Here is a 27,888-nt window from a genome sequence, read left to right as displayed (position 1 = left end):
GTGTATGTGAGTAATGGAAAGACAGGAGGAGGAGAGATCACAGTGAACCAACAAAGAAAGATAATCATTTAAGATAATAGACCTAGGAATAAGAAGTCTCTTATTTGGTTTGTATGGAAGGGAAGAATGAAGGCTGCCTGGGGGCCAACTCAGTCTTAAGCTCAATCCTTCAGTCATCAGAGTCTGTGTTTGATGTAGCAGGGCTATTTCTCACGTTGTAACACAAAACTTTAAAGAGTTAGGGAACATGATAAAGTAAGGTGAGACCAGATTGGGAACACTGAACATTAAAATGACGAATGTGAACTCTAAGATAATGGGGAGACTTTTAGTTCTCCATGGTACTCATAACATCAAATGAAAACCCAATGCATACACAGTACTAAGAGCTATATTCAGAATAGGTTTTCAATAACTTCAAATCAACATTTTGACTGTAAAAAAAAGAATGTCAAAATATTATTAAACTAAAGATGTAGACATCTTTAATAATTCAAGTATGCCTCTGTGTGTGTGTGTGTGTGTGTGTGTGTGTGTGTTTTATATCATCATCCATATCTTTGAGTTTTGTAGACTTTTGGGGCAAGACAAGATTTATAAGACAACAAAGTTAGTCAATATGCAGATTTTGTGGTGTTCAAAGTGTAAGACACAGAGAACGTAGTAAATATGTGATCATTAAATTAAACTGTAAGTTAATTGAATCTTCTCTGTCCTCATTCTGATGGCTTCTTTCATAAGGCTGTTAGTACATAGAAAGAACTGCCTTTTTTTTTCCTTTTAAACCCACCCAAAACAAAGAAAACCTAAATAATTTTGGGAACAAGAATTAAAGGTAGCTTGCTTTATGATTTGGCTAACAATCTGAAATAAAACCATTATGTGGAATTCAGAAGGACTGATAATTTGGTGATTATTGAAAGATATGAACTTAATTCAGAGCTTTCAGCTGACATATTCACAATCAATTATATTTGTACAGAGCCATGGTAATCAGCACAATGCAGCCCTGTAGACGTCAATTATGTTTTCCTGGCTAAAGAGACTCAGATTCTTAAACTGAAAGGTACCTTAGAAGTCATCTAGTCCAGAGGTGGCAAACATGGGGCAGCATGTGGCTCACAACAGAGTGCAGCCCAAAGCAGATTAAAATGTAACTGGGAAATATGTAACAAAATAAATAAAAGAAATAAAGTATTATATTAAAAAATGGAATCCGCACTGTTGTGTAAAATGGATGATTTATTATTTGAAATTAAGTTTTTCTTGCATAAATACCATCTACATAGCCAAGAACAGAAGGAATGCAGAAAACTGGGAAAAAACCTTTCATGGGCAATCTATCAGACAGGATGTGATTGGGTTGGAATATTGCTGTGCTGTAGGAGATGCTGAGCTGGTTGATTTGGAGGGGCATGGGAAGACTTGTTCTTGTGAAGGAAGTTGCTGTCTACCTTCAGAGAAACAGATGATGAGTGGAAATAAGCATAATATGGTCTTACATATATGTGTATGAGTACATATGTGCATGTGTATAGATGTATGTAAGTGTATACACACACATCCATGATTAATTGCAGCCTTCTTGTGTGTGTGCGTGTGTGTGTGTGCGTGTGCGTGTGTGTGTGCGTGTGTGTGTGCGTGTGCGTGTGCGTGTGCGCGTGTGTGTGTGCGTGCGCGTGCGCATGCATGTGCGTGTGTGTGCGTGTGCGTGTGCGTGTGCGTGTGCGTGTGTAAATAATAAAGTAAAAAGTCCACAGCAGAGAACAAAAGGAAGCCAACAAAGAAGCAAAGGAAAGCTGGAGAGATCTGAAAACAACATGTAGTATCGATTATATGGGTTTTCTTGAAATGGATTTTATTCTTTTATATTGAATCCCCTCCTGCATTCTGCTGTATATGTGGCAACTTTTTTTTCTTTTCTCATTTTGTATTTAAGTTTAAAAAATATATATATATAAATTTATATTTTTACAGAAAACCAAAACCAAAACCAAATTGAATCAATATATGGCCCAAAGGGATCATTATGTACAGTTCGTGGTCCAGTTTCTATTTGACCGCACTGATCTAGTCTAACCTCTCTCCTCCAATCCCCCTTTCCCCATGGCACTTTCTTTTCTTTTCTTTTTTTTTTTTTTAACATGAAGAAACTGAGGACTAGAGAGATAAAGTAATTAGTCCATGGTCACACACAGTGAGAGTGTTGAGACCACATCAAAGCATTATGATTCTAAGGCTAGTTTTCTTTTTTTGACAAAACTTTTTTCTACCTTTTTAAATTTTTTTTTTTTTTTTTAGTGAGGCAATTGGGGTTAAGCAACTTGCCCAGGGTCACACAGCTAGTAAGTGTTAAGTGTCTGAGGCCGGATTTGAACTCAGGTACTCCTACCAGCTGCCCCTACCTTTTGTTTTTAACATCTCTCTAGCATTTTATTTTAAAATATCCCCCAAGAGCCATCCTCCTTTGTCTATTCTCATGGTCTCCCACTTGTGAAAGAAGGGAGATGAACATTGCATAAACCTGATTCATTGAAATCATGCAGGTAGGTCATAGCCACATTTTTGTTGTTCTTTCAGTGTTCAGGTTATCATCAGGTATCATCTACTACCCAAGGGCTTTTCCAATCCCCCCACTGTCCTCTCTCACATATCGCATCCCTGCAGCATACTGTAAACTGCTTGAGGACAGGAGCTACTTGGATTTTTAATTTGTATACCCAACATGTAACATGTTGCTTGCACATAGTAGGGATTTAATATATGCTTGTTAAATGAGAGAATAAGAAACTATAACCAAATACAGAATCAAGTAGGAATTATGTGGTGTAGACCTCTCACTCTTTTTTTTTTTTTTTGGTCAAAAAATTTTGTAGATTCCCACACTATACTATCAGTGTTCATGAACTGAAAAAATCCATACTGACAGCAATGACAAAGCTTGATGTACATTTGTGGCCTCACAGGGCTCTGCAGACTAGTGGTGTCAAACTCAAATAGAAATGGATCCCTGAGGGCACATATTGACTAAGAAAACCTCAAATTAACATTATTTATATTGCATTATATTTTTATTTATTGTTGTTAAATATTCCCCAATTATTCCTCATTTGGTTTGGGATGAAGCCAGTAAGGAGAGTTTGACATCTCTCGTGTAGACCACAAATGCTATATAGTTTAGAGAGAGGGAGAGCAACACTGTAATGCTTATATTATAAAAAGTGATATTTTAGTAAACATTCCTTCTTTAAAGGTTAAATCTGCATGAAAAAGAATTAGATATTTAGGCTGTAGTCATTTTTGTGATAAAATATTGTATAAAAGTAGGACACTGAAGTCTAGTGAACTATAAGTCACAAAAACACATCAAGAAACCCCCAAATTAGGCTCATTCACCAAAGGATCACTGAACTAGGCCACTTAGTTCACCGCCCTCCATTTTACAGGTGAGGAGACTGAGGTTGTGTCTGAGGTGGGAATAGAAGGTAGGTCCTCTCACTCCTCAGCCAGGCCACTGTACATACAGTCTACACTCTACCATGCAAAAATCCTCTTTCTACATGGTCATTAGGAAAAAATTTCAGGATATTTTTTGACATATGACATAATCAAATTCTACAGAATCCATTAATTTGGTTAGTTATAATTCTATGGAAAATGATCTAAACAAGTTAATGAGCTAAAGAGTTCTGTATTGACTTCTCTTCTACATCTTGTAATAGTTTGTTCACTAATCCCTTAGCTATATCTATCAATTATTGTGAAATATTAATAATGGAGATATTTTTTTTTTAAGGTATAGTAGGAAGATGGAACACAGATTTGTGCTTTCAGCAGTATGGGGAATTCCAGTTATGGAAACTTCCTCACTTGATGCAGATGGGTCTGAAACTCTTATGTCACTTGCCCAGGTCATAAAGCCTGGGTTGCAGGTAAGACTTATTAACCCCACATCTTCCCGACGCAAAGTTAAGTTCCCTATCTATCATGCTTGGCTGCTTGGGCAGTGGTTACTTGAACATATTTGAAATATTTCCTATACTATAGCATGAAAAATAAAACTTTTGCTTACCTATTGATTCAATCTGGAAATCAAAGGTGAGTTCTGATGACAATTTTCTGCTAGATTTTAACCTGCCTTGTAGATTTACTATTTTAATACAACCTAGAAAGAAAAAGAGAAAGAGAAGTTGATTTAAATATTAAGATAAATAAGCAGTATTATTAAAATTAAAAAGTTTAAAACTAATTACTTAAAAACAAAACGAAAAAAAAAATCACTTACAATCCAAGCATACAAGAATGGTATCTCTCTCAAGTTGGGTTACATGTATAACACTTGTCTGTGGTGTGTCTACAATAAAAGATAAGATTAACATATAATTAGATCAACTTTTAAAGCAAGCAAATATTTATTTGCTTTTGAAAACTAAGTACTTTAGAGATTATCTTCATTTATAAGAATATGGTTTTTTAATTGCATACTTGAAATATGCATAGCTTTAAGAGGTCTAATATGAAACTGGGCATCAGAGAATTCAATTTCTAAATTCTGGTTATAATTTACTACTTTGATTTTTGGAAAATGACAAATAGGTTGATGTGAGGAACAAATGAGTTTTTGTTCTCAACAGTCTAGTCTATTCCTACTGCTCTCTCCTAGTCACTAATGACTTCTTTCTTTCTTTCTTTATTATTATTTTTTTTTTAGTGAGGCAATTGGGGTTAAGTGACTTGCCCAGGGTCACACAACTAATAAGTCTTAAGTGTTTGAGGCTGGATTTGAACTCAGGTATGCCTGAATCCAGGGCCGATGCTCTATCCACTGCGCCACCTAGTTGCCCCTAATGACTTTTTTTTTTTTTTTTTGCAGGGCAATGGGGGTTAAGCGACTCGCCCAGGGTCACACAGCCAGTAAATGTCAAGGTCTGAGGCCGGATTTGAACCCAGGACCTCCTGAATCCAGGGCCAGTGCCTTATCCACTGTGCCATCTAGCCGCCCCCTCCCTAATGACTTCTTTATAGTCAAACGCCATAGCCTGTCTTCAATCCTCATTCTTTTCTGACCCCTCTAGAACTCTTGACACAACTGATCATCTACAACTGCCTTGATGAGATATTCTCCCTTGCCTTCTATTTTTGTTCCTTTTTCTATTATAAATTTAACAAATACCAGCAAATGTGAACATGCTGCCATGCAAAGGACAACAGAAAAGAGGACTGTGAATCTCTATTACATAAAGGTTTTAAAATAAAAAGTACTTATACAACCTAATACAGTCTCCACATTGCACTGTTGTTCTATGTCCCCTTCTGCTCTATGGGTGCTGTTTTCTCCCTCCCTTGGCTTGAGAGACACTATCACAGATCTCTTGTGAGTTTCCTGCTGCCCTCTTCCCACTCCTTAAACATGTTTCAACCGACAGTCTTTTGCTCTCTTCTGTCTCATATCTCCTGTTGGCAACTTCATCCATTCTCATGGTTTCAATGATAATTTCTATGCATATGTCTATGTCATCATTCTACATTTCCAAGTAACTGATATTTTCAGTTTGATGTTCCATTGATTCCAAAGCTAATCAACTACCCCTGTAAAACTTATCTTTCCTTTATCTGTTGATGACATCACCAACTTCCCAGTTACCCAAGCTTTGATTCTACCCTTTCCCTCACCATCTATATCTATATCAAGTCCCCTCAATTCTGCCTCCACAGTATATCTCATAACCAACTGCTTTCTATTCCCATTACCCTAATTCATGTGCTCATTTCATCTGACTCAGGCTATTATGATAATCTAATTGATCTTCTTGCTTCTAGTTTCTTTAACATCTAATCAATCCTTTACTGCCTGAGTAATATTTTAAAAAATAAATATGCATTAATATATTCTGTTGTTATAAATTTTGTTCCTCTATTTCTACACCTTCTTTCCTCCCAGAGATTTTTTTAAAGGGAAAAAAGAAGAAAAAATATCAGCATAAACTGACTGATGTAATGAAAAAAAATCTCACATTATATGTAATACCTTATACTCATGGATCCTCTTACCACTGCAAATGGGGGAGGTGTGTTCTCATATCATTTTTTGCAGCCAAGCTTGTGCTTTGTAATTTTGAAACAATTATTTGAATTTCCAATGTTACTTTTTGTAGTAGTGGTTCTATTTAGGTTAGAATTTTCTTGAGTCTGCATTTTTTGCTTTGAATCAGTCCATGGAGGTCCTCCCATACTTCTCTGTACTCATCATATTCATCTTTTCTTACAGTTTAAGTAATACTACATCACTTATATACATTACAATTTGCCTAACCATTTCTCCATTTATGAGTTATTTCAGGTTATTTGCTGCAACAAAAAGTGCTGCCACAAACATTTTGGTGTATGTACATGGAGGCATAATCTTAATGTATTGCTCTGATCATGGCACTGATGTGCTCCAAATATTTAGTTTTTCATTACAAAGCAAATCAAGGTATTCCCTCTCTACCATCTATAGTTAGCACACTCTTGGTATTTTGTTACAAGCTGTTAGTAGCTCAAAGAACAAAATTATGACCCTATATAACAATACTTATGCAGTCACACATGGCTTCAGAAAAGGGAAAAAAGCAGTTTAAATACAATGGAGCAACTAACAGAATGCCTTGTACACAGTGAATGCTAGGAGATGAATGCTGAATTGAACTAGAAAAGTTATCCAATAAAGTCTGAATGTACACAATGTAGATGAACTTTTTCTTTTATATTTTTCTCTTTTCTAGTGTGGATTAACTTCATTTAATATATGACTATCACTGTGGTAATAATGGCTGTGGATATGAATACTCTTATCACATTCTTCTTTTATTCATTTTTTTGGGTAGAATTATTTATCTATTTGAATTTCCCTTTGTTGATGTCTTGGTCGATCCCTTTCAAGCCATCATCTAGGGGCTTTTGCAACAGAACATCCAGGTACTCCACATAACCAGGAATCCTTAAGGCCAGAAGGCCCAAAGGAGCAGAAATTCTGGAGCTTTACCCGATATACCAAATACAAGGTAGGCTAAAGGTCCCAGGAGAACAAAGAATGACAGAAGGAATACACATTTAGACCCAAGAAATTACTGTGAATAAATTAGATTGTGTGGAAGTAAGATACTATAGGGAAATATTTTTAAAAGTATAAGAGATTTTAGTTCAAATGACTGATTTATCATCAAATTCTTGTCATCCACAATACACAAAGCAACCACTGCTAAGTTCAGCAACAACATGAAGGTTCCATTGCTTTAGGAAGTAAAAATAAATAATTAAAACTTCATTATTTCCAAATTGGCAAACATTCAGGCATGAGCTAAGATAAAGTTAACCATCTTTACTAGCTTTAAAGAAAGGGTTCTAAGAAATTAATAACATCAAGGACATTCTAGGGAAATTTTAAAATTAGATAAAAGAACATCCTGTTTTAAAACAGTTCAAAGTAGTTCCTAAGCATTCATTTACTCATAATTTATAGATTTATTACAAATAAAAATTCTATTCCATAAAGCAATTTCTAAGGAATTCAATACTGTAATATCTTTATAATCTAGTTTCAATTACAACATGCAATTGAAATAATAAATTGCATTTACAATTTTTGTTTTGTTAATTCTGACTAGGTGTTAACCAGTCTGAGACTTAAGACATATAAAAAAATGTAACAAGCCTTTTGCCTTAGAGATTTTAGAAGATAGAGTAGCAATTAAAGAGCCTAAAGGTCTTCAGATAGAAGGATGATGATGAGGATAGCTAAATCAACTGGGACTCTCTAAGTAAAGGGAAATGTAAGCGTTTCTTTATGTTGATTTTCTTAAAAGTTTGAGTCACTGTTGATAAAATTTGATATTATTGACAAAAATCTTTCAGACAGCAGTCATCTTTCACAGAATTATATTAACATCAACAAATGCCAATTAAAACAGAATTTTAAGGGCATGAATGTCTTAGAAGGAAAAACAGAAAATATTCCCCAGCAAAGAACGAACATGGCAGTAAAATATTATGCATATCCTTGGAAGAAGATAAAAGGAATGTTACGTTAACTGACCTCTTTTAAAACATCATTTTTGTTACTAATTGTACTAGGATAGTAGAGGTAGTACTCATTTTATGTAACACATTCATAAAAATTGTACAGGAATAGAGATAAAATTTCATTAAATTGAATCATTTTGAATTCATTAGAAGCACTTTAAAGGTAGTGTACTATAAATCTCTTGTGCAAATGGAAAAACAAAAACTCTTTTGAATAGTGACTCTACAACTTAGCTTCAATTTAAATCCACATTTTCTTATGCCAAATTTGCCTAAAATAACATGTAACAGATACATATTGCAAATCTACTAAAAAATAATGCACAAACCTGATTCTGTGAACCATGAAGAGGTAGAATTTGGGTTGACAGTCTCAAACCGAACCACCTGGTTGAAATCTCTTCCTCTACTAACACCAACACAAACTAAAGGGTATTCTTGTTCAGGTACTACCAGCATTTCAAACATTCTAAGTGGGCAAGGTATAGGAAAATCTATATGCTAGAGAAACAAGCAAAAATATTGTTAAAACAAAATAAGGAGACATCATAATTTTATATACCATGAGGTCAATATTCTTCTCATTAGTCACAAATAAGAAGCCCTGTTACTGAAATAAAATGAAGGTAAAATAGTATTCCCAGAGCTATCTGCTCAAATGTTTTTGAAGACAGAAGGTGCCTAACCCCTCACCTGCCATTACCCATGAAGAAAAACCCTGTCACTTTCCCAGCAGTACAGATGTAACTGAAATGACCATGATGCTAGCAAAGCAAAGGAAGAAAACAGCATGGTATGATGGAAGGAGCACTGGACTAGGGAGTCTGAATATTTGGGTTCTGGCACTGGCTTACTAGCTGTGTAACCCCAGGCAAGTTACTCTTCTTTCCAGGCCTCAGTTTCCTTTATCTGTAAAATGGAGGCAATTCTTTCTGCCCAGGGTATGTAAAATGGTTGTTGTGAGAAAAAAACAAGCTAATGCGTGTTCAAGTGCCGTGAAATATAAAGTACTGTACAAATGTAAGGTATTATTCCCAGAATTTAAAATATGGCCCAGGGAAGAGCCTGTTTACCTTCAGCTGGGAAGGGACAAACAGAAGCTGTCCTAGGAGATATTTTTGTTATATGATTATGAATATAAAGAGCTCTGCATTGTATAATATATAAAGTTTTTCTGTTTTGTTTGTTTTTTTTTTCAAACTTAGATTTCATTATAAAGAAATTCTACTCCCAGAGAAGATGTTAACAGTGGCATCACGATAATGGATTTAAAATTCCCAAAACTGCCTGGAGTTAGATACTAACTAGCTGTGTGACCCTGGGCAAGTCACTTAACCTGTCTGCCTTAATCCAGTGGAGAAGGAAATGGCAAACCACTCTAGTCTCTTTCCGTGTGTGTGTGTGTGTGTGTGTGTGTGTGTGTGTGTGTGTGTGTGTGTGTGTGTGTGTGTGTTTTGGGCAAGGCAATGAGGGTTAAGTGACTTGCCCAGGGTGACATAGCTAGTACATGTCAAGTGTCTGAGGACGGATTTGAACTCAGGTTCTTCTCCAGTGCTTTAGCCACTGTGCCCCCTAGCCGCCCCCACTCTAGTCTCTTTTCCAAGAAAACTGAATGGACAGTATCAGTGTGCTATATATTCCATGGGACCAAGAATCGGACACAACTGAACAACAACAATATTTTAAATATTATAAGACCATTTGAAACCGTATTATAAAGAATCCATTACAAATCTATCCTGAGGTAATTTTTCCTAAGATATCTAGCAACGAGGAAATAATCATTAAAATATTATGATAGTACATTTTGGAAATTTCAATTACTATTTTATTTGGCATCACATGAAGAATTTATAACTTTAATATTCTGAATACTTGCTGTCCAAGTTTTAAACAAGCATGTTAGGGTACCATAAAATGTATTAAATAATATTCATTACCTAATAGACTTGGAAAATTCTGAACTTTCAGGACAATTTGTGGCTTGTCCCATGGCTAATGCACATTTTCTGACAAGATGTTCTGAATATTTTACCTTGAGCCAACCCTCTATTATCTTGGGCAAAGGACAAATCTGCAAGGGACTCTTTATTATGATGGTTTTAGTCACATGTGGAAAAATAAACCCGCTCGGTTTTCTGGCTTTGTTCATACAGTTCATCAATACCTATGCATGCAACTCATTAGTTTTTTCCATTTGCACTTTAAACTTTCACACCAAATTTTTCCAGCCTCCCTAAGAATATTCTTTACTAGGACAATTGGATTTCTGAAAATGGAAAGGTTTTCACCAATCTGCCATGCCATTTTAAATAATCAAATAACATAAAGAGAGCTAGACAGCTGTGGATTTTATGATATAAAATTTAGTAAAAATTGGACCATTAGTCTAACAATTATACAGGTTAGCCTTCTATACTTACCTTAATTAACATAAATTTCTGCATTGGTTCAACCCATTCCAATAGAACAATGCTAGACTGAAGTGCCCCACAAAGGTATTTATGGCCTGTGTAGGGATTTCTTACTGTCAAGACAAAAATTATAGATAATTTCTGTTATTATGCTTATATATGGAGCTAAATCATTTGTTTTTTCTTTCTTTCTTTCCTTTTTTTTTTTTCAGGGCTGGGGTTAAGTGACTTGCCCAGGGTCACACAGCTAGTAAGTGCCAAGTTTCTGAGGCCGGATTTGAACTCAGGTCCTCCTGAATCCTGGCCCGGTGCTTGATCCACTGTGCCACCTAGCTGCCCCTTAAATAATTTCAAAGTTTTTTTTATAAATTATTGTAACCCAAGGGTTAAAAGTGAAATTAAAAGTTACTAGTCAATCAAATTTCTTATTAGAAATTTGGCAAGAACTTCAAGGATCCTAAGCAAACAGAAAGGATCACACTGAGAGTTCAGCTATGGGGGGATAATATGCTGACTTCTCCCCCATGGGAGGAAGAAGGTGTTGTCTTCTCTTGTTCACTCTTATTACATGTTCTTTCTATGAGATCTCATCTATTTGTGCACATAACGTCATTACCCAGGAGGCTTCCAAATTAAGTTCTAAGTGTGACTTCTTTCCCAAGATCCAGTTTCAAGTTTTCAGTGGATTTCCCTCCCGGATCGCTGCCTTGTTTTGGTGGAGGGGCTTGTGTAGCTTAAGAAAATGATGAGCTATGGCCTGCAGGGCTACCGAAGATGGCCAGGTCATAGTGGGGAATTCAGAACAGAGGTGGATCCACTGGAGATGGAAATGGTAAACCACTCCAATATCTTTGCTAAGGAAACAGTATTCAAATGATAAAAAAGATGCCATTGGAAGATGAGCCCCTCAGGTCAGAAGATACCCAATATGTTATTGGGGAAGAGCCGAAGACAACTACAAGTAGGTCCAGGACTAATGAAACAGCTGGGCCAAAGCTGAAAGGAAGCTCAAATGTGGCTGTGTCTGGTTAAATATCAGCATCTTAGGTATCGGTGAACTTAAATGGATGGGAATGGGTGGATTTAATTTAAATGATCACTACATATACTATGTGGGCAAGAATCCCTTAAAAGAAATGGTGTAGCCCTCATAGTCAATAAAAGGATGAGAAAAACAGTCCTGGGGTATAATCTCAAAAACGACAGAACAATATCTCTTTGAATCCAAGGCAAACCCTTCAACATCACAGTAACACAAGTCTATGCTCCAATCGCTGATGCTGAAGAGGCCCCAAATTGATCAGTTCTATTAAGACCTACATCTTCTAGAGATTACATCAAAAAAAAAGCCACCACAGGGGACTGGAATGCTAAAGTAGGAAGATCACTGGAATAACAGGCAAGTTTGGTCTTGGAATACAAAATGAAGCGGGGCAGAGGATAATAAAATTTTGTCAAGCCATCTCACTGGTTGTAACAAACACTCTTTTTCAACAACCCTAAAGGATACTGACTATATACTTTGCAGCTGAGGGTGGAGAAGCTCTATACAGTCAGTTAAAACAAGACCTGGAGGTAACTGTGGATCAGATAATGAGCTTCTTATCATAAAATTCAGACAAACTGAAGAAAGTAGGGAACACTATCAGACTATATAGGTATAACTTAAATAACATCCTTTATGAATATGAAGTAGATGTGATGAATAGATTTTAGGGATTAGATCGGGTAGATAAGAGTGCCTGAAGAACTATGGACAGAAGTTCACAATACTGCACAGGAGGCAGCAACATAAAAACAGTCCAAAGAAAAAGAAGAACAAGAAAGCAAAAGGTAAAGGAAAAAGACAAAGATTGAAACCCAATTGAATGTAGAATTCAAGAGAACAGTGAGAGAGGTTTTCTTAAATAAGCAATGCAAATAAATAGAAGAAAACAATAGAGTGGGAAAGATAGATCTCTTCAAGAAAATCAGAAATAGAAATGGAATGTTTCATGCAAAAATAGGCATGATAAAAGACTAAATACACAAAAGAACTATACAAGAAAGATCTCAACATCACTGATAACCACAATGGTGTCGTTATTGATCTAAAGACATCATGCAGAATAAAGTCAAATGGGCCTTAGGAAGCACTGCTAACAATAAGGCTAATGGAGGTGATGGAATTCCAGCTGAGTTATTTCTTTCTTTCTTTTTTTTTTTCCAGTGAGGCAATTGGGGTTAAGTGACTTGCCCAGGGTCACACAGCTAGTAAGTGTTAAGTGTCTGAGGCCAGATTTGAACTCAGATACTCCTGACTCCAGGGCTGGTGCTCTATCCACTGCGCCATCTAGCTGCCCCCTCCAGCTGAGTTATTTAAAACCCTAAAAGATGATGCTGTTAAAGTTCTGCGCTTAATATGCTAGCAAATTTGGAAAACACAGCAATAGCCACTGGATCAGAAAAGATCAGTTTACATCCTAATCCTAAAGAAGGGCAATGCTGAACAATTAATTACACTCATTTCTCACGCCAGCAGCAAGGCTATGTTTAAAATTTTGCAAGCTAGGCTTCAGCAATATGTGCACTGAGAGTTACCAGTAGAGCAAGCTGGTTTTTGAAGAGGCAGAGGAACTAGAGACCAAATTTCTAACATTTGCTGGATTATGGAGAAAGCAAGTGAGTTCCAGAAAAACATCTACTTCTGCTTCACTGACTACACTAAAGCCTTTGACTGTGTAGATCACAACAAAATGTGGCAAATCCTCAAAGGAATCGAAGTACCAGATCATCTTACTTGTCTCCTGAGGAACTTATATTTGGACCAAAAAGCAACAGTTAGAACTGAACATGGAATGATTGACTGGGTAAGATTGGGGAAGGAGTACAGCAAGACTATATGCTATCACCTTATTTATTTAATTTATATGCAGATTACATCATGTGAAATGCTAGACTGGATTAATCAAAAGCCAGAATTAAGGTTGCCAACAGAAATATCAACAATCTTAGACATACAGATGATATAACTCTAATGGTGGAAAGTGAAGAGGAATTAAGAAGCATCTTGATGAAAGAGAAGCATGCAAAAGCTGGCTTAAAGCTTATCAAAAAACCCTAAGATTTTGGCAATTGATCCCATTCCTGGCAAATAGAGGGAGAAGAAATGGAGGCTGTGTTAGACTTTATATTCTTGGGCTCAAAGATCATGGCAGATGGGGACTACAGCCATGAAATTAAAAGACACTTGCTCCTTGGAAGGAAAGTTATAGCAAATCTTGAACAGCAGACTAAAAAGCAGAGACATCACTTTGCTGACAAGGGTCCGTATAAGTCAAAGCTAAGATTTTCCAATAGCAATGCATGGTTGTGAAAGTTGGACTATAAGGAAAGCTGAGAAGTTGCAGAATTGATGCTTTCCAACTGTGGTGCTGGAGATTTTGGGGAGCCCCTTGGATAGCAAGGAAGTCTAATCTGTCCAATTAATTCAAGTTATTCACTGGAATACTGAAACTTAAATACTTTGGTGATATGATGAGATGGGACTCTGAAAAGACCCTGGTTCTGGGAAAAATCAAAGGCAAAGGAAAAAGGGATGGCAGAAGTCAAGATGGCTAGATAGTACCACAGAAACAATGACCATGAACTTGAACGGACTTTGAGAGAGAGTGGAGGATAAAAGGGCCCGCCACGCTAAGGTGCATGGGGTGACAAAGAGTCAGACATGACTAAACAACAAAAACAACAACAACAACAACAACAACAACAATGTATATTTCCTCCCACTGTCCTCTCATATTAGAAGGTGATCTAGAGGTTATTTAGTTTGAACTCATATTTCTATACACCAAGATCTTCATCAAATGACGAAAAATTTTGTCTTACAAATACAAATGGACAGAGGAAGAATTTAGGACTAAAGAAGATATAGAGAGCAAAACAAAATGTAAAATAGATAATTTTGATTATATAAAATTAAAAAGCTTTTTTACAAACACAATGTAGTTCCCAGACCGATTTCAAATCACTCATTTTTGGTAGTCTATTCTCAACACCACCTAGACTGCTTGCTGTTGCTTCGCCAAGCATTCTATTCTATTTCCATCCTTTGAAATTCCTGGCTTCCTGTAGGGCCTGGATGGGATACCTTCTTGACCTTATTATGACCTCAGAAATTACTTTGCATATTTACTTAGTATATACTTACCTATTACCTATTCAATTTCTGACAAATAGAATGTAAGGTTCTTGAGGGTGGGGCCCATTTCATTTTCTCTTTGTATCCCCAGGGCCTAGCTCAGTACCTTACACATAGTAGGTATTTAGTAAATATTTACTGAATTCAATTGCCCCAAAAGTGAGATAGGTAGCTAAGACACCATTTTTGTCCTGAGAGGGAAAACCAAACTCTTGCAGATAGCAAGTGGTCTGTAGGCAAGGACTACTTCTACAAACTCTTTGTCACAGGATAAAAAATTAATTTCATTCAATTCTCTAGTCAGCTTGACAAAACAGAATGGCCCTAGTGGCCACAGTGGTTTTAGTACTTACCAACACAACACTTCTGACACCACTTGGTTTCGGGAATTTTTGCAGATACAGCAAATTTCCTAAAAGATAAAAACAAAAATGGCTACTAATACAATCCATCCTTCACATAACTTCCAAAGTTATTATCCTTAACCTGAAGGTCTGATCATATTATCTCACTACTCTATTAATTTCAATGGCTTCTATATGACAGATACATATACTTTTTTTGGGGGTGGGGGGACACACATAAAGGGCTTTACAAACACTTGGCATTAACCTACCTTTCTAGGCTTATTTCATTTCATCTTACTATTCCTGGGGATATACTCTAGGAACTGGCTAAACTACTCTACTTGTTGTTCTTTATTCATGGCACTTCATCTCTCTTCCTCCTTCTTTCCCCACTACTGCCTGGAAGACCCAGTGCATTCCCTTCTTATTTCTGCCTCTCAAAACCTGATTTTTCCTTTCAGATTCTGTTCAACCACTAGCTCCTGAGCGAAGCCTTTCCTTGTATCCTTCAGCCATGAGGGCTTTCTTGGTGTCCCTGCCCAGGTTACCCTGTATCACTTAATCTGTTTGTCTTAGTTTCCTCAATGACAAAATGGGGATAACATTAGCACCTACTCTAAAAGGTTGTTGTGAGGATCAAATGACATAAATTTGGTATATCACCTAGTGCAGTGCCTGGCCCACAGCAGGCACTTTAGAAATGCTTGTTCACTTCCCTTTCTCTTTTTCAGTTTTGTATGTATTATGAATACACACATATATGCAAGCATATAGTCTCCCAGGTTAGAAGGCAACCTCTTTTAGGGAAAGGACAATTCTGCTGTTATCTTTGTTTTTTTGTTTGCTGAGGCAATTGGGGTTAGGTGACTTGCCCAGGGTCACACAGCTAAGTTAAGTGTCTGAGGCCAGATTTGAACTCAGGTCCTCCTGACTCCAGAGCCAGTGCTCTATCCACTGCACCACCTAGCTGCCCCTCTGCTGTTATCTTTGTTTTTTTGTTTGCTGAGGCAATTGGGGTTAGGTGACTTGCCCAGGGTCACACAGCTAGTAAGTGTTAAGTGTCTGATGCCAGATTTGAACTCAGGTCCTCCTGACTCCAGAGCCAGTGCTCTATCCACTGCGCCACCTAGCTGCCCCTCTGCTGTTATCTTTGTAGGCTCAGAACCTAGAACAACAGTGCCTGCCACATGTTGTTTGAGAAATGCTTGTTGATGACACTGACTTTAGCTAGCTTGTTCTTCCCTACCCTACCCCCAACAGGTGTGATGATAGGGGATGTGTAATAAATTCACTTTTGGATATGTTGAGTTTACGATGTCTCTGAGATACTCTATTCAAAAGCAGTTGGTAATGCCAGTGCCTTTCCTCTGTTAGTTCCAATTTGTCATGTTATAGATCTTATTTATGTATAATTTTCTCTTGTCTTCTCCATTAGCCTGGGGACTCCTTCAGAGTAGGAACTATCTTTTGCCTTTCTTTGTATCCCTATTGATAAATATCATGTTTGGCACACAGTAGGCACTTAATCTATATTTGCTGACTGACAGGTGGCTTTGGCCCTACAGACCATCCCTTCCTCCTCAGCATGTCTTCTTTCTCCAGTCTTTTCTGGTCTCAGTGTCCTGTGGAGGTATCATCATGCCCTAACCTTTTATTATGGATGTTCTACTCTTAGGCCTCTATCCTAGTTCTTCCTCCCAAAGCCCTTTGTTTTCTACATTTTTCCTTGGAGAACTAACTCACTGACCCCCAGGGTTTAGATAATCATATCTATGCTTTGGAATGCTTTAAGGAACTAAAAATAAGCAGGGTGCACCTAATAAACTAATTTAAAATGACTGTTTAATTTGATTTGCTCTCTCGGTTTCCCTCTTAAGATTGCTTTAGCTCCATTCCAGGAATGATACTGCATTATCACATTATCATTTTCTGTACTCCTTTCAGAAATATCAGTAGATGAAGGCGAGATGGATGCAGTGCTGAAATAGGCCTGGTCCAGCCCTTTGCCCTTACATTGATTAGTACCCATTCTCAAGATCACATTATCTTACATTTGGTTCTTTACAGTCTTTCTCCTACTTTAGGTGCTAGCTGCCATTGGAAAGTAATACATTTCACCTCTTGGATTTAAGATGCTATCCAGAAAACAAAAATCCTCAGATACTTACCTCTTAGGTGTGAATATTTGTTTAACAGCACCCTTTCCTTTCTCTTTAAGAGGAAAGACTGACCCTTGTACTTCTCTTACTTCAATCCTAACCTCTATTGATTTTATTCTGTCCTTCTATAAATACTCTTCTTCTTGATAAGATTAAGTGACTTGCCCAAGGTTACAAAGTCAAGCATTTGTTAGTGGTGGAATCTGAATCAAGGTCTTCCAGCTTTCTATCTCCACAAAGTTGTATTGCCTTTGTTGTTGTTGAGAGACTAAAGGGAATTATTATCTTCTCATTTTTATATCATCTGCTCCCCTCAGTTTGTTTTTAAGTCCTTTACAATCAGGATCAAGCTGACCTTTTTAGATTCCTTTCACACTATTTTCAATCAATGCTTGTCTATTTACTGTCCCCCCATACATGACATTGCATCTGCATTCTTATTTTTGCGAAGGTAAAGCTCTTATTACTGATACATTTTCTCCCTTCAACTCTACCTATTAGAGATTCTAGTTTCCTTTCAAGAATTCCAAGTCTTCCCAACTCCAATAGTTAGTGCTTCCCTCATTCCTGCTGGAAAATTACTTTGCATATCTTGTATTTGCTCATCTATGTACATGGTTCTTTTCCTCCCACCTCCACCCCCTTTCCCAAAAGAATGGAAGATTCTGGATCTTGTCTTTTTCTTTGGCCTCCCTAGCACCTAACCCGACACCTTACACTTTGGCCATTAAATACCTGTTGAATTGAAGTGAATTTGGAAATGCTTGTGACCAAGATGATTAGAGAGGAAAGAATTTTTTGGCCATAGGAACCCCTGAGGACTGTGTTGCTGGGAGACTATGCAAATTAATTAAGTTATTATAGTATACAATAGCAACTTAAAAAATTAAAATGATAAATTTCCATATACTGGTTAATAAAGTACTTTATTTTTCTTTGATTAAAAAAAAATAGAACTGAAACTACTAAGAAGACATAAAACCTTACCAGAAGAAGACATAAAAGTTTACTGGAAAAGAAAAGTGACAGGTACAAAGACAGGAAAATGGAAAAGGAAAAACCGAAATGAAACCAAAGGAGAGAATGAGACAAAGTCAGTGTGGGGAGAGATGGGGAAAGGGAAAACAGAATACAAAAGTTTTTATTGATCAAACTATGGAATCTTTGAGCACAAGTCTGGTGCTTTAGTGTTAGGCCACCTTGAGCAGAGACGCCTTGAAGAGGGTCAGTAACACATTATGTCTATGACTAAACAAAGATATGACTTCTTTATATACACTCACCTAGGCAATATTCGGTCAGGGAGCTTGTGTGCTGGAATAGCAACAGGTAACTTTTGCATTTGTCTTGCATAATCAAAAAGTCCTGGTAAATTATGGGAATAAAGTTGAGATGCTTTACCTGAAAAAAAAAAAAGGCATATGTTAAAAAACAAAACAAAACCAAATGACTTCAAATATAAGAAGGAATATAATGGTATTTTCTCTAATATTTAAAAAGAGTAAATTTAAACTGTAAAAGACTTACCAGATATCGATAGTAAGCAATTATTCATCACATATAACCAAGTACATCTTCGGGGAAATAGCTGGTAAGAAAAATGAATGGATTTTACAAAGGGCTATATACAAAACTTAAAAATACATTTTATATTGCAAAAGCAGTTTTTCAAATCCATAAGACAACTTCAAATTTTTTTTAAAGATACAATCTGACTTTTAGATGCCTTACATCTATAACCAACTAATTTTTGAACTACTGAGATTAATTAGTGCAGAAGAAGGAAATAAACAGTGCTCGATCAATCAACAAGTACCTACAATGTGCCAGGCAGTGGGGATACAAGTGCAAAGAAGGAAATGATACCTACTTATTTATACTCTAATAGGGAGACTAGGATATATAAAAATCTATAAAGCATAAACAACAAGTTTCTAAGTACAAACACATACAAAGAGCCAAAGTCATGGTAGGGTGGGAGGTAGAGCATTAGAATTTCAGGGCAATCAGGAAAGGTTTCATGAAGAAGATGGCACTTGAACTTAAGGGAAGAGAGAGGCTCTATGTGAAGGAGGTAAAAAAGGAGCTCATTGTTCCAGGCATATGGGATAGCCAGGGCAAAGGTATGGAGAAGGGAGACAGTGAGGGAAAAGAGCCAGTTTGGCTGTATGGCAGAAGGCCAGAAGGGGAGTAACGTCCAATGAAGTTAGAAAGATAGGTTGGGGACAAGTTGTCTAGGACTTTACAAACTAAACAGAGGAGCATAAAATTCATGTGTGATAATTAAAAAATTAAATTTTAATGTATATCAATAAGTCTTATCAGAAAATCATATTCATCTTCTGCAAAAATTTTCATGTCATTATTGGTTATTAAGTAGATGTAGAATCAAAATCAATTTATAGGAGTAATTCATTATTGAGGTCTAAAATGCCATGATGAGCATGGATATATGTATGTAGCAGGGAAAATGATATCTCTAAGTGGACAATAGAAAAGCACATATATGCGCACTCACAAAGCAATCATACTCACTTAAACAATACACTATACCATATGATACTGTATGCCAGTACTGGCATATGATCTTGTACTCAAGTCTGTGCTTAGTTCCTAGTTTTAAAAAATTATCGTTAATTTTTGCTTTCAAAAATCATTATATTCATATTTTCTCCTTACTCTGAAAAGAAAAAAAAAGGCAGTGCCTTCCCCCTCTCTTTTCGGGGACAACTTTGGAGCATCCAAGTGTTGAATGTTATATTGCCGTTCTTCCCATTTACCCTGTTGTAGTTGTCCATGTTGTTTTCCTGGTTGTGTTTACTTGATACTGCCTCAATTCCTATGTCTTTGTGTGTGTTTCTAAGGATGGTGGGACTCTCTAAGGAAAGAGAAGTTTGGAAGAGGGGCAGGTGTGTTGGGGACAATCAATCCATCAATGTGAAGTTACAACTGTGTGCCAGGGCACAAATGGGCACAAGGGACTTAAGTACAAAGAATGAAAACGTCTCAACTTGCAGGGATATATACTATAATGTGAGAGGTGACATAGAGCATAAATGGCATGCTAAATCAATGACAAAAGAGGCAACGAGGTATAGTAGAAAGGACTGTAGATTTGGAGTCATAATACTGGCTCTAGTACTTAGATGTGATACTGAACAAGTATTTTAACTTTTTGGTCCTGTTGACTTATTTGTAAAATAAGCAGTTTGTACTAGATGATCTCTCACATGCTAGGGTTATGCTGCGACAAAATGTAAAGGTCACCTTAGTTACAGTTACTAAATTATTTCTTAAAAATTTCCTGGAAATTAACTTACTGGGAAGCAAAACAAACAAAAGCCCAAAACACTATGGAACATAATTATATAGGGCAAACATAAATTGTTTACTCAGGAATAGGCTCTAAAAATGTTATTCTTCTGATGTCCAAAAAGTAAGTGATAAGACCACAAAGGCCAAGGATATACATTATAGAGCTGAAAAAAATAATTACAAAGTTCACTAAAGGAACAAAAAGTCTAGAATCTTAAGGGAAATAATAAGTAGTAATGAAGGAAGGAATAGTAACTTTCTGACCTCTATGCTGTAAAGCAGCAATTATTAACATTATATAGTACGGGCTAAAAAGTAGATCAATGGAATAGAATAGATAAAGAATCAGAAATAACTGAACTGACTCAGTGAGAGAACGAACATAAAATAAATTTCTTTTTTTTGGTAAACAAAATAAATTGGGGAAGAACCCCCTATTTGACAAAAACTGGTGGTAAAACTTGAAAGCAGATTGGCAGAAATTCAGTTTGGACCAATATCTTATGCTATATGAAAAGCTCAAAATGAATATTTAATAATAGAGAAGGTGAGAATGAATGGAAGGGAAAAGGAACAAGCACTTGAGTGCCAGGCACTGTGCTAAGCACTTTACAAGTATCATCTCATTTAATCCTCATAACAACCCTGGAAAGTAAGTGCCATTATGGATCTCCATTTTACATCTGAGGACAGATAGAGGTTAAGTGACTAGCTAGGAAATGTTTGAGGTCAGATTTGATCTCAGGTCTTCCTGACTCTATGTCCAGAACTGTATCCTCTGGGCCATAAAGCTGTTTAGAAAGAGAGGTAGAGGTTGCTAAAGAGAAGGAATAGGGAAAAGGAAAGGGAAAGGGAAAGGGAAAGGGAAAGGAAGCAGATCAAGTACTCTTTGAACAATGACTAAGAGAATTCTTAATAAAGAGATGACAACAAAACATAAAATAGATAATTTTGATTACGAAACTGATAAACTTTTGCACAAACAAAATCAATTTAGGGTAAGGGAAACTGAGAAAATGACATTAAATAGCACTTATAAAGATCCAAGATATAGCAGGTACTGATAAAAATATATAGGACCACTATTCATTCCTATTGGACAAGTGGCAAAAGCTATTCTCAAAACAACTGCAAACTTTTAACAATCATATGAAAACCTGCTCCAAAATACCAATAAGAGAGTTGCAAATCAAAATAACTCTGAGGTCTCACCTCATACACAGAAAATGGTAAAGATGACAAAAGATAGGAACAGTGAACACTAGAAATAAACACATTAAAACGATGTTGATAAAGCCAAGAACAGAACCAACCATCCTGTAAAGTAACTCATTATACTAAGACTAGAACTCAGTTCATAGCCTTGGGCCCCCTGTTAAACATAACAAGGAGGTCAAAGAATGAAAAATCCCAAATAAAACACAGTATTTTAAGCACCACATTTTGTAGTAGCAAAGAATTGGAAACATTGATTAGGGAAAGGCTAAACCAGTTGTGATATGTGAATATAATGGACTATATCTGTTAAAAAAAGAAATACTAAGTATGACAAGGGGAACATGCAAAATGATGCAAAGTGAAATAATGAGAACCATAAAAATAATAAATGACAACAGTATGTAAACCAAAAGAACAATAATAATTTATTGAATGCTATGTAATTATAATGACTATGTGAGAAAACTGACCATCCTTCCCTGCAGACTTGGGGGATTATAAGTGTGAAACACTGAATATACTGTGAGGCTCAGGGAATGTGTTTTGCCAAACTGTCTTTCCCCCACTTTTTTATTCTTTAATTGACAGCTCTCTGTATAGCTGAAGGATAGACTGAGAAATAAAGATGATGTAAAAATTAAAAACATCAATAAAATTTAAAAAAAAAAACTTGTACACAAAGGAAACTGATCACAAAAACTAATTTTTAGAGTATAGCAACTTTACTAGCTGGGACTAGGATATGTACTGTGGAAATTTATTTTGATTTGGGGACCCTACCTTTAGGCTGAGATTAGAAAGCCTTAGGCCCTCAGGGTCTCTCCCCCCTCCTCCTCAGCTTCAGCTGAGCGAAAAAGCCCCGTGGGCTGTACAAGACCCCAGGTCAGACAGCTGGGGGAAAAAAAAAGCCCCCAGCTCCCTCTGACCTGGGCAGATCCCGGATAGCCTGTGCTGAGGCACGTGAAACTTAGAGCGCACCCTGCCCCCACCACCAGCCGCAGCTCTGGCTGGCGGATTAGCTTGGTCTGTGGGGGCGAAGGAAGCCCCCAGATTTGAGTGGAGAGAAGAAAAGGCATATATAGACCTGGGAGTGAGACTGGAAGGGGGGGCAATGAGGGTTAAGTCATTTGCCCAAGCTAGTAATAGCCAGTAAATGTCAAGTATCCGAGACTGGTTTTGAACTCAGGTCCTCCTGAACCCAGGGCCGGTGCTTTATCCACTGTGCCACCTAGCTGCCCTCTAAACAAGACAATTCTGTCAGATGAGCGAGGAAAGAGCAGAGGGAAGTATTTGTCATGTTTCTCAGTGTCCCTCCTCCTCTTCCCTTTTTTAGAAAACACTCTCCCTTCCACTGCTCCCGTCTTACTCTGATGCCCCCTCACAGTAGTGAGGTGACTCTGTGGTCCTTGAAGGAGACACCAACAGAGTGGAAAAGCTAACCCATCCTACCAAGCTATGGGTACGATGAGAATTCCTTGACAGCAAAGACTGTTTTGTTTTCCTCTTTGAGTCTGTAGCACCTAATGCAAAGCTTGACACAGCATCGGTGCTAAAATCAATACTTTTTCAAGTGAGGTAAAACAAAATGACTAACCTGTTCCATTGATGTCTCATGTAGCTCATTAAGGTTCAAGGTATATATCCCTTCCTCAGCACCAAATATCAAATACTGATCTGCAATAAGATAGAAAAACAAAAATAATCTGCTACAGAGATCAATTTATATAAATACAAAACTCTTTTTCAAGGTGTCTACATACTAAATACAAAACACAAACAAGCCAACGCTACTTTTGTTTCCCTTAATTTTTGTTGAAAGCATCAGGAGTATTATTACCCAGTAGTGATTTATGTTCAGTAAAATACATTGTTTTATTTTAACCCAAAATAGATGTTTAAAACTCCAGTCTGGTAAGAACACAGATAGTAATGCCCCAAATACAATGTTTATAAGAAAACTTTTATTTTAAAACTGCCCGAGTGAAATAGTTTCATTTTCTAAGCATCAGTGCTATTCCTATATAGGAGTAGTATTTAAGACTTAAGGCAGGTTTAAAAAAAAATTCTGGATAAAATGTGTGAATAAAAATTTTCCATTAAGTTCTACTGTGGTATCTCAAAATAGTGTGGAGGTTTTTAAAAATCAGTAAAAATCTAACTTCTTTCCCTCCTACAACTTTCCAACCCCACCAAATTAAGAAAGAAAAACAAAACTTATTACAAACACATATATTTAAGCAAAACAAATTCGTGTGTTGGCCATGATAAAAAGAAAAGTTTTATTCCATACTTTCAGTCCTTCTCCTTAAAGAGGTGGGTAGCTGGGGCAGCTAGGTGGCGCAGTGGATAGAGCACCAGCCCTGGATTCAGGGGGACCTGAGTTCAAATCTGACCTCAGACACTTAACACTTACTAGCTCTGTGACCCTGGGCAAGTCACTTAACCCCAATTGCCTCACCAAAAAACCAAAATAAAAAATAATAATAAAAAAAAAAGAGGTGGGTAGCATGTTTCAATTATAAGTCCTTTTGAATCATGTATGATCATTATGCTGATGAATGTTCCTAAGTATTTCAAAGTTGTTTGCCTTTACAATATTGTTGTCATTTTATCAATTATTCTAGTTCTGCTCACTTTATTTCACAATCAGTTCATATAAGTCTTTTCACGTTTCTCTGAAACTGTGCCCATCATTTCTTATAGCACAATAGTATTCTATCACATTTATAAAGCATAATAACTTGTTTAGTAGTTCCTCCAACTGATGGGCATCTCTCCTAATTCCCACCCACTGTTCCCCTCTTTTTTTGGGGGGCGGGGGTAATGGGCACTTTTATTTGAACTGGTTTTAAGTCAGTGACCAGGTTAAACTCTTCCTGAAATACTGGCACCAATCTTATGGAACGCCAAAAGTCTTCATTCATAGCCATAATGGGGCCAGGGAGGGCAATTAGGGGGCTTCTATGACTCTAGACAATTAAAAAAAAAGGAATAAGTATTAAGGCAGAAGATGTAAAAGAATTTGGGGGGGGCAGGGCAATGAGGGTTAAGTGACTTGCCCAGGGTCACACAGCTGGTAATTGTCAAGTGTCTGAGGCCGCATTTGAACTCAGTCTTCCTGAATCCAGGGCCAGTGCTTTATCCACTGTGTCACCTAGCTGCCGCAAGAATTTTTTTTTTTAGTGAGGCAATTGGGGTTAAGTGACTTGCCCAGGGTCACACAGCTAGTAAGTGTTAAGTGTCTGAGGCCGGATTTGAACTCAGGTACTCCTGACTCCAGGGCTGGTGCTCTATCCACTGTGCCACCTAGCCGCCCCAAGAATTTTTTTAAGGATTACATAATTTACATGTAAGCAATGCTACTGTGTCCCCCTTTACCTCTCCCCTGTCTGGATTTATATTAAGTAGCTCCTTTGTATAGAGCAGGACAGCCTTCATAGAGGCAAGGAAATCTCTGTAACAATGTATTTGGAATGACTATTAAAAAAATGCACAACCAGAGTCCTGAAAATGCACTTTAGAACTTGGAGATGTTTGCCTCCAACCAGACTGCTCATCATCTTCACCATTTCAGTTTTTAAATCCTGAGTCAAGTTCCAAAAACCAAACAAACAAAAATTCCCACCAAATATAGCCATGCCAATCTCCTCCCTCTCTCTCTCTCTTCCCCCCCTTTTCTTTTTGTGGGACAATTGGGGTTAAGTGACTTGCCCAGGGTCACACAGCTAGTAAGTGTCAAGTGTCTGAGGCCAGATTTGAACTCAGGACCTCCTGAATACAGGGCCAGTGCTCTATCCATTGAGCCACCTAGCTGCCCCTCATCTCTTTTTTAAGACAATTATTACATCACACCCTTTGACAAAAACAATGCAAACTGCCCATTGAGAAGCATTTCTGGTAGAAAATGGAAGTCCTGAGTTCATCTTACTTCTGCTTGCTGATCCATATTTGCTGGAGAGAGGCCAGGATAGAGCCTTCAATCCAGACAGAGTATTCATACTCAGGTGGGTGAAATGATTGGAATGATGCCACCTACTGGAGACTTGCTGTGGGAAAGCTCCACCATGAGGAAAATGCCTCAGAGACATTGTGGCTTTTCCTTGGCGTCAGGAAATGACATTTACTCATGGGTGCTGTCTATCAAGGGTACCAGCCAATCAACTCGAGGAGCCTCCTATTTTCTGGGAGGAGACAGGAAGGAGGAAAGGGAGCCTGCGCAGAGAGCTCTCAGAGAGCTCTCGTGCTTTTGGGTTCCTGACTTGATGGTGGTGGCGGCAGAGGACTTCACAGGAAATTTGAGGAAAGATAGGAATGACAGGCTGTTGGAATTCTGTTCTCAATCTTTTTCTATTTTTCAATAAACCCTTAAAAACCTAAACTTGTTTTATCAGTGATTTTAGTCAGTTTCCCCCAAAACTGGGGGAACAGATTAGAATCCACATTTAGAATCTTAAATTACACATGGGGCAATAATAATGATTTTCACTGTGCTTGGGGGACTAAAGCTGTAATCTCCTTCCATATACTATCATCAATGCCTGGGTCCATATTGGTTCTGCCAGACAATATGAAACTAGCAAACAAATCCTTATAGATTCCATACTTAGGAAAGACAATTGGAAGGGAGTTCCTGAGCACCTGAACTTCTTGTTGCCAATGGTGAGAACCTGGCCATAAGTGCACTTATACCTCTTTTCCAGAGAAAAGCCATGGCCATTTCCTGCTCTGCATGGTTTCCTTCTCAGCTGTGAAAGTAAAACTATGCCCACTCTTGGTCAGGATCTTCATGAGATAGTTGGTCAGATCATGGCCAACTATATCCAGATGTAGGGTGGTATGGGGAAGTGCATATGACCAGAGACATGCAGGAACAGCACAGCCTGGAGAGCAATGTACACGGCTAGGGTGTTGGAGATCTCAAACATAATCTGTGTCATCTCTTCTCTGTTGGCTCTGGGGTTCAGGGGGCTTCTGTGATCAGCACAGGGTGCTCTTCAGGGGCCACATGGGACTCACTGTAGAACATATGATGATCTTTTCTATGTCATCTTATTTGATGAGAGTTAGATGAGAGAGAGAGAGAGAGAGAGAGAGAGAGAGAGAGAGAGAGAGAGAGAGAGAGAAAGGAGGTGCTGCTGCACCTGGAGGAAGAGGGTTGGGGGAACTGATGACTTGGACATCACTGTCATCTGAACTGGTCAAAAGAGGAAGAAATACATATACAGAAATACATTTCACTAAATGGAGAGGCAGAGTAGATTAAGAGAACAGTCCAAGATAAAACAAACTAAGAATATTCAAAAACATTTACAATAATATTCTTTGTGGTGGCAAAGAATTAAAAATTCTAGGGAATGATGTAGTAGCTGTGAACTCTTCCCCTTACCTCCTCTGCCTCCTTCCTCCAGGTGCAGCAGCACCTCCTTTCTCTCTTGAATAAGAATACATTTTTCTGGAGCCAAGACTGCTGATTCGAAGCAACCTAACTATCAACATTCCTCTCCAAATAATAATGCCTCAGATCAAATTTTGGACCAGCAGAGCCAAGAAAAAGTTAGGGTAAGACACAGTTCCAGCCTAATTAAACTTAGTAGGTTGGCTGGAGAAGTTTTGTTACATTGCCTAAACATGTGATGGCAGCAACAACAGTAATAGGAGCACTGGGATCTCTCGACCAAGGCATGTTAATGGGGTCAGACAACTGATCAGAAAGAGTTTACAGGGGACCCTTTGCTAGCACTAGCTACAGCAACTCTATTGCCCATACTCAGTTCTGGGTTGCAGTTCCAGGGTGGAGAGGAGTGTTGAGGGTCAGTCACAAGGGAGCAGGAATTGTTCCAGGGTAAAGATCAGAATGCAGACCAGGAAAGCAATGACTATTCTTCTCCCAGGACCATACCACTTCAGAAGAACCCAAAACTTGCAGACCCCCAGAATTAGCTCTGAAAATAGCAGCACAAAAAAAGCCTAAAGCTTGGGATAGTGCTTCCCCATTCCCAGGTGAGCAAAGCCCAACTTTAACATAAAGTTCAAAGTAAAGAAATAGGGGAGAAAATAAGCAAACATTAAAAAAAAAGGAATTTGACCACAGAAAGCTATTATGGTGGTATGGAAGACCAAGACATAAACTTGGAAGGAGACAACAATGTGAAAACAGCTATAAACAATGCCTCAAAGAAAAATGCTAATTGGAT

At 37.6% G+C, this 27,888-nt stretch overlaps 1 protein-coding gene across 4 annotated transcripts in view; it reads right to left on the bottom strand.

The window, feature by feature from the left end:
- Nucleotides 1–27,888, bottom strand: part of MAP4K3 (mitogen-activated protein kinase kinase kinase kinase 3) — a 195,150-nt gene that overhangs the window by 4,591 nt on the left and 162,671 nt on the right. For all 4 annotated transcript variants that reach the window (XM_043988090.1, XM_043988091.1, XM_043988092.1 and 1 more), the window contains 8 exons: nucleotides 23,289–23,368; nucleotides 18,689–18,749; nucleotides 18,445–18,562; nucleotides 15,009–15,067; nucleotides 10,485–10,588; nucleotides 8,391–8,562; nucleotides 4,286–4,354; nucleotides 4,073–4,165 (listed from right to left, as the gene is read on the bottom strand). In XM_043988090.1, the coding sequence (XP_043844025.1) occupies nucleotides 4,073–4,165; nucleotides 4,286–4,354; nucleotides 8,391–8,562; nucleotides 10,485–10,588; nucleotides 15,009–15,067; nucleotides 18,445–18,562; nucleotides 18,689–18,749; nucleotides 23,289–23,368 (756 nt within the window). The remainder of the gene's footprint in view (nucleotides 1–4,072; nucleotides 4,166–4,285; nucleotides 4,355–8,390; nucleotides 8,563–10,484; nucleotides 10,589–15,008; nucleotides 15,068–18,444; nucleotides 18,563–18,688; nucleotides 18,750–23,288; nucleotides 23,369–27,888) is intronic.

This window comes from Dromiciops gliroides, chromosome 2, assembly GCF_019393635.1.
Source record: "Dromiciops gliroides isolate mDroGli1 chromosome 2, mDroGli1.pri, whole genome shotgun sequence".
Taxonomy (NCBI): Eukaryota; Metazoa; Chordata; class Mammalia; order Microbiotheria; family Microbiotheriidae; genus Dromiciops; species Dromiciops gliroides.
Note: the sequence above shows the minus strand (reverse complement) of the source record. Positions and strands in the feature narration are given on the sequence as shown.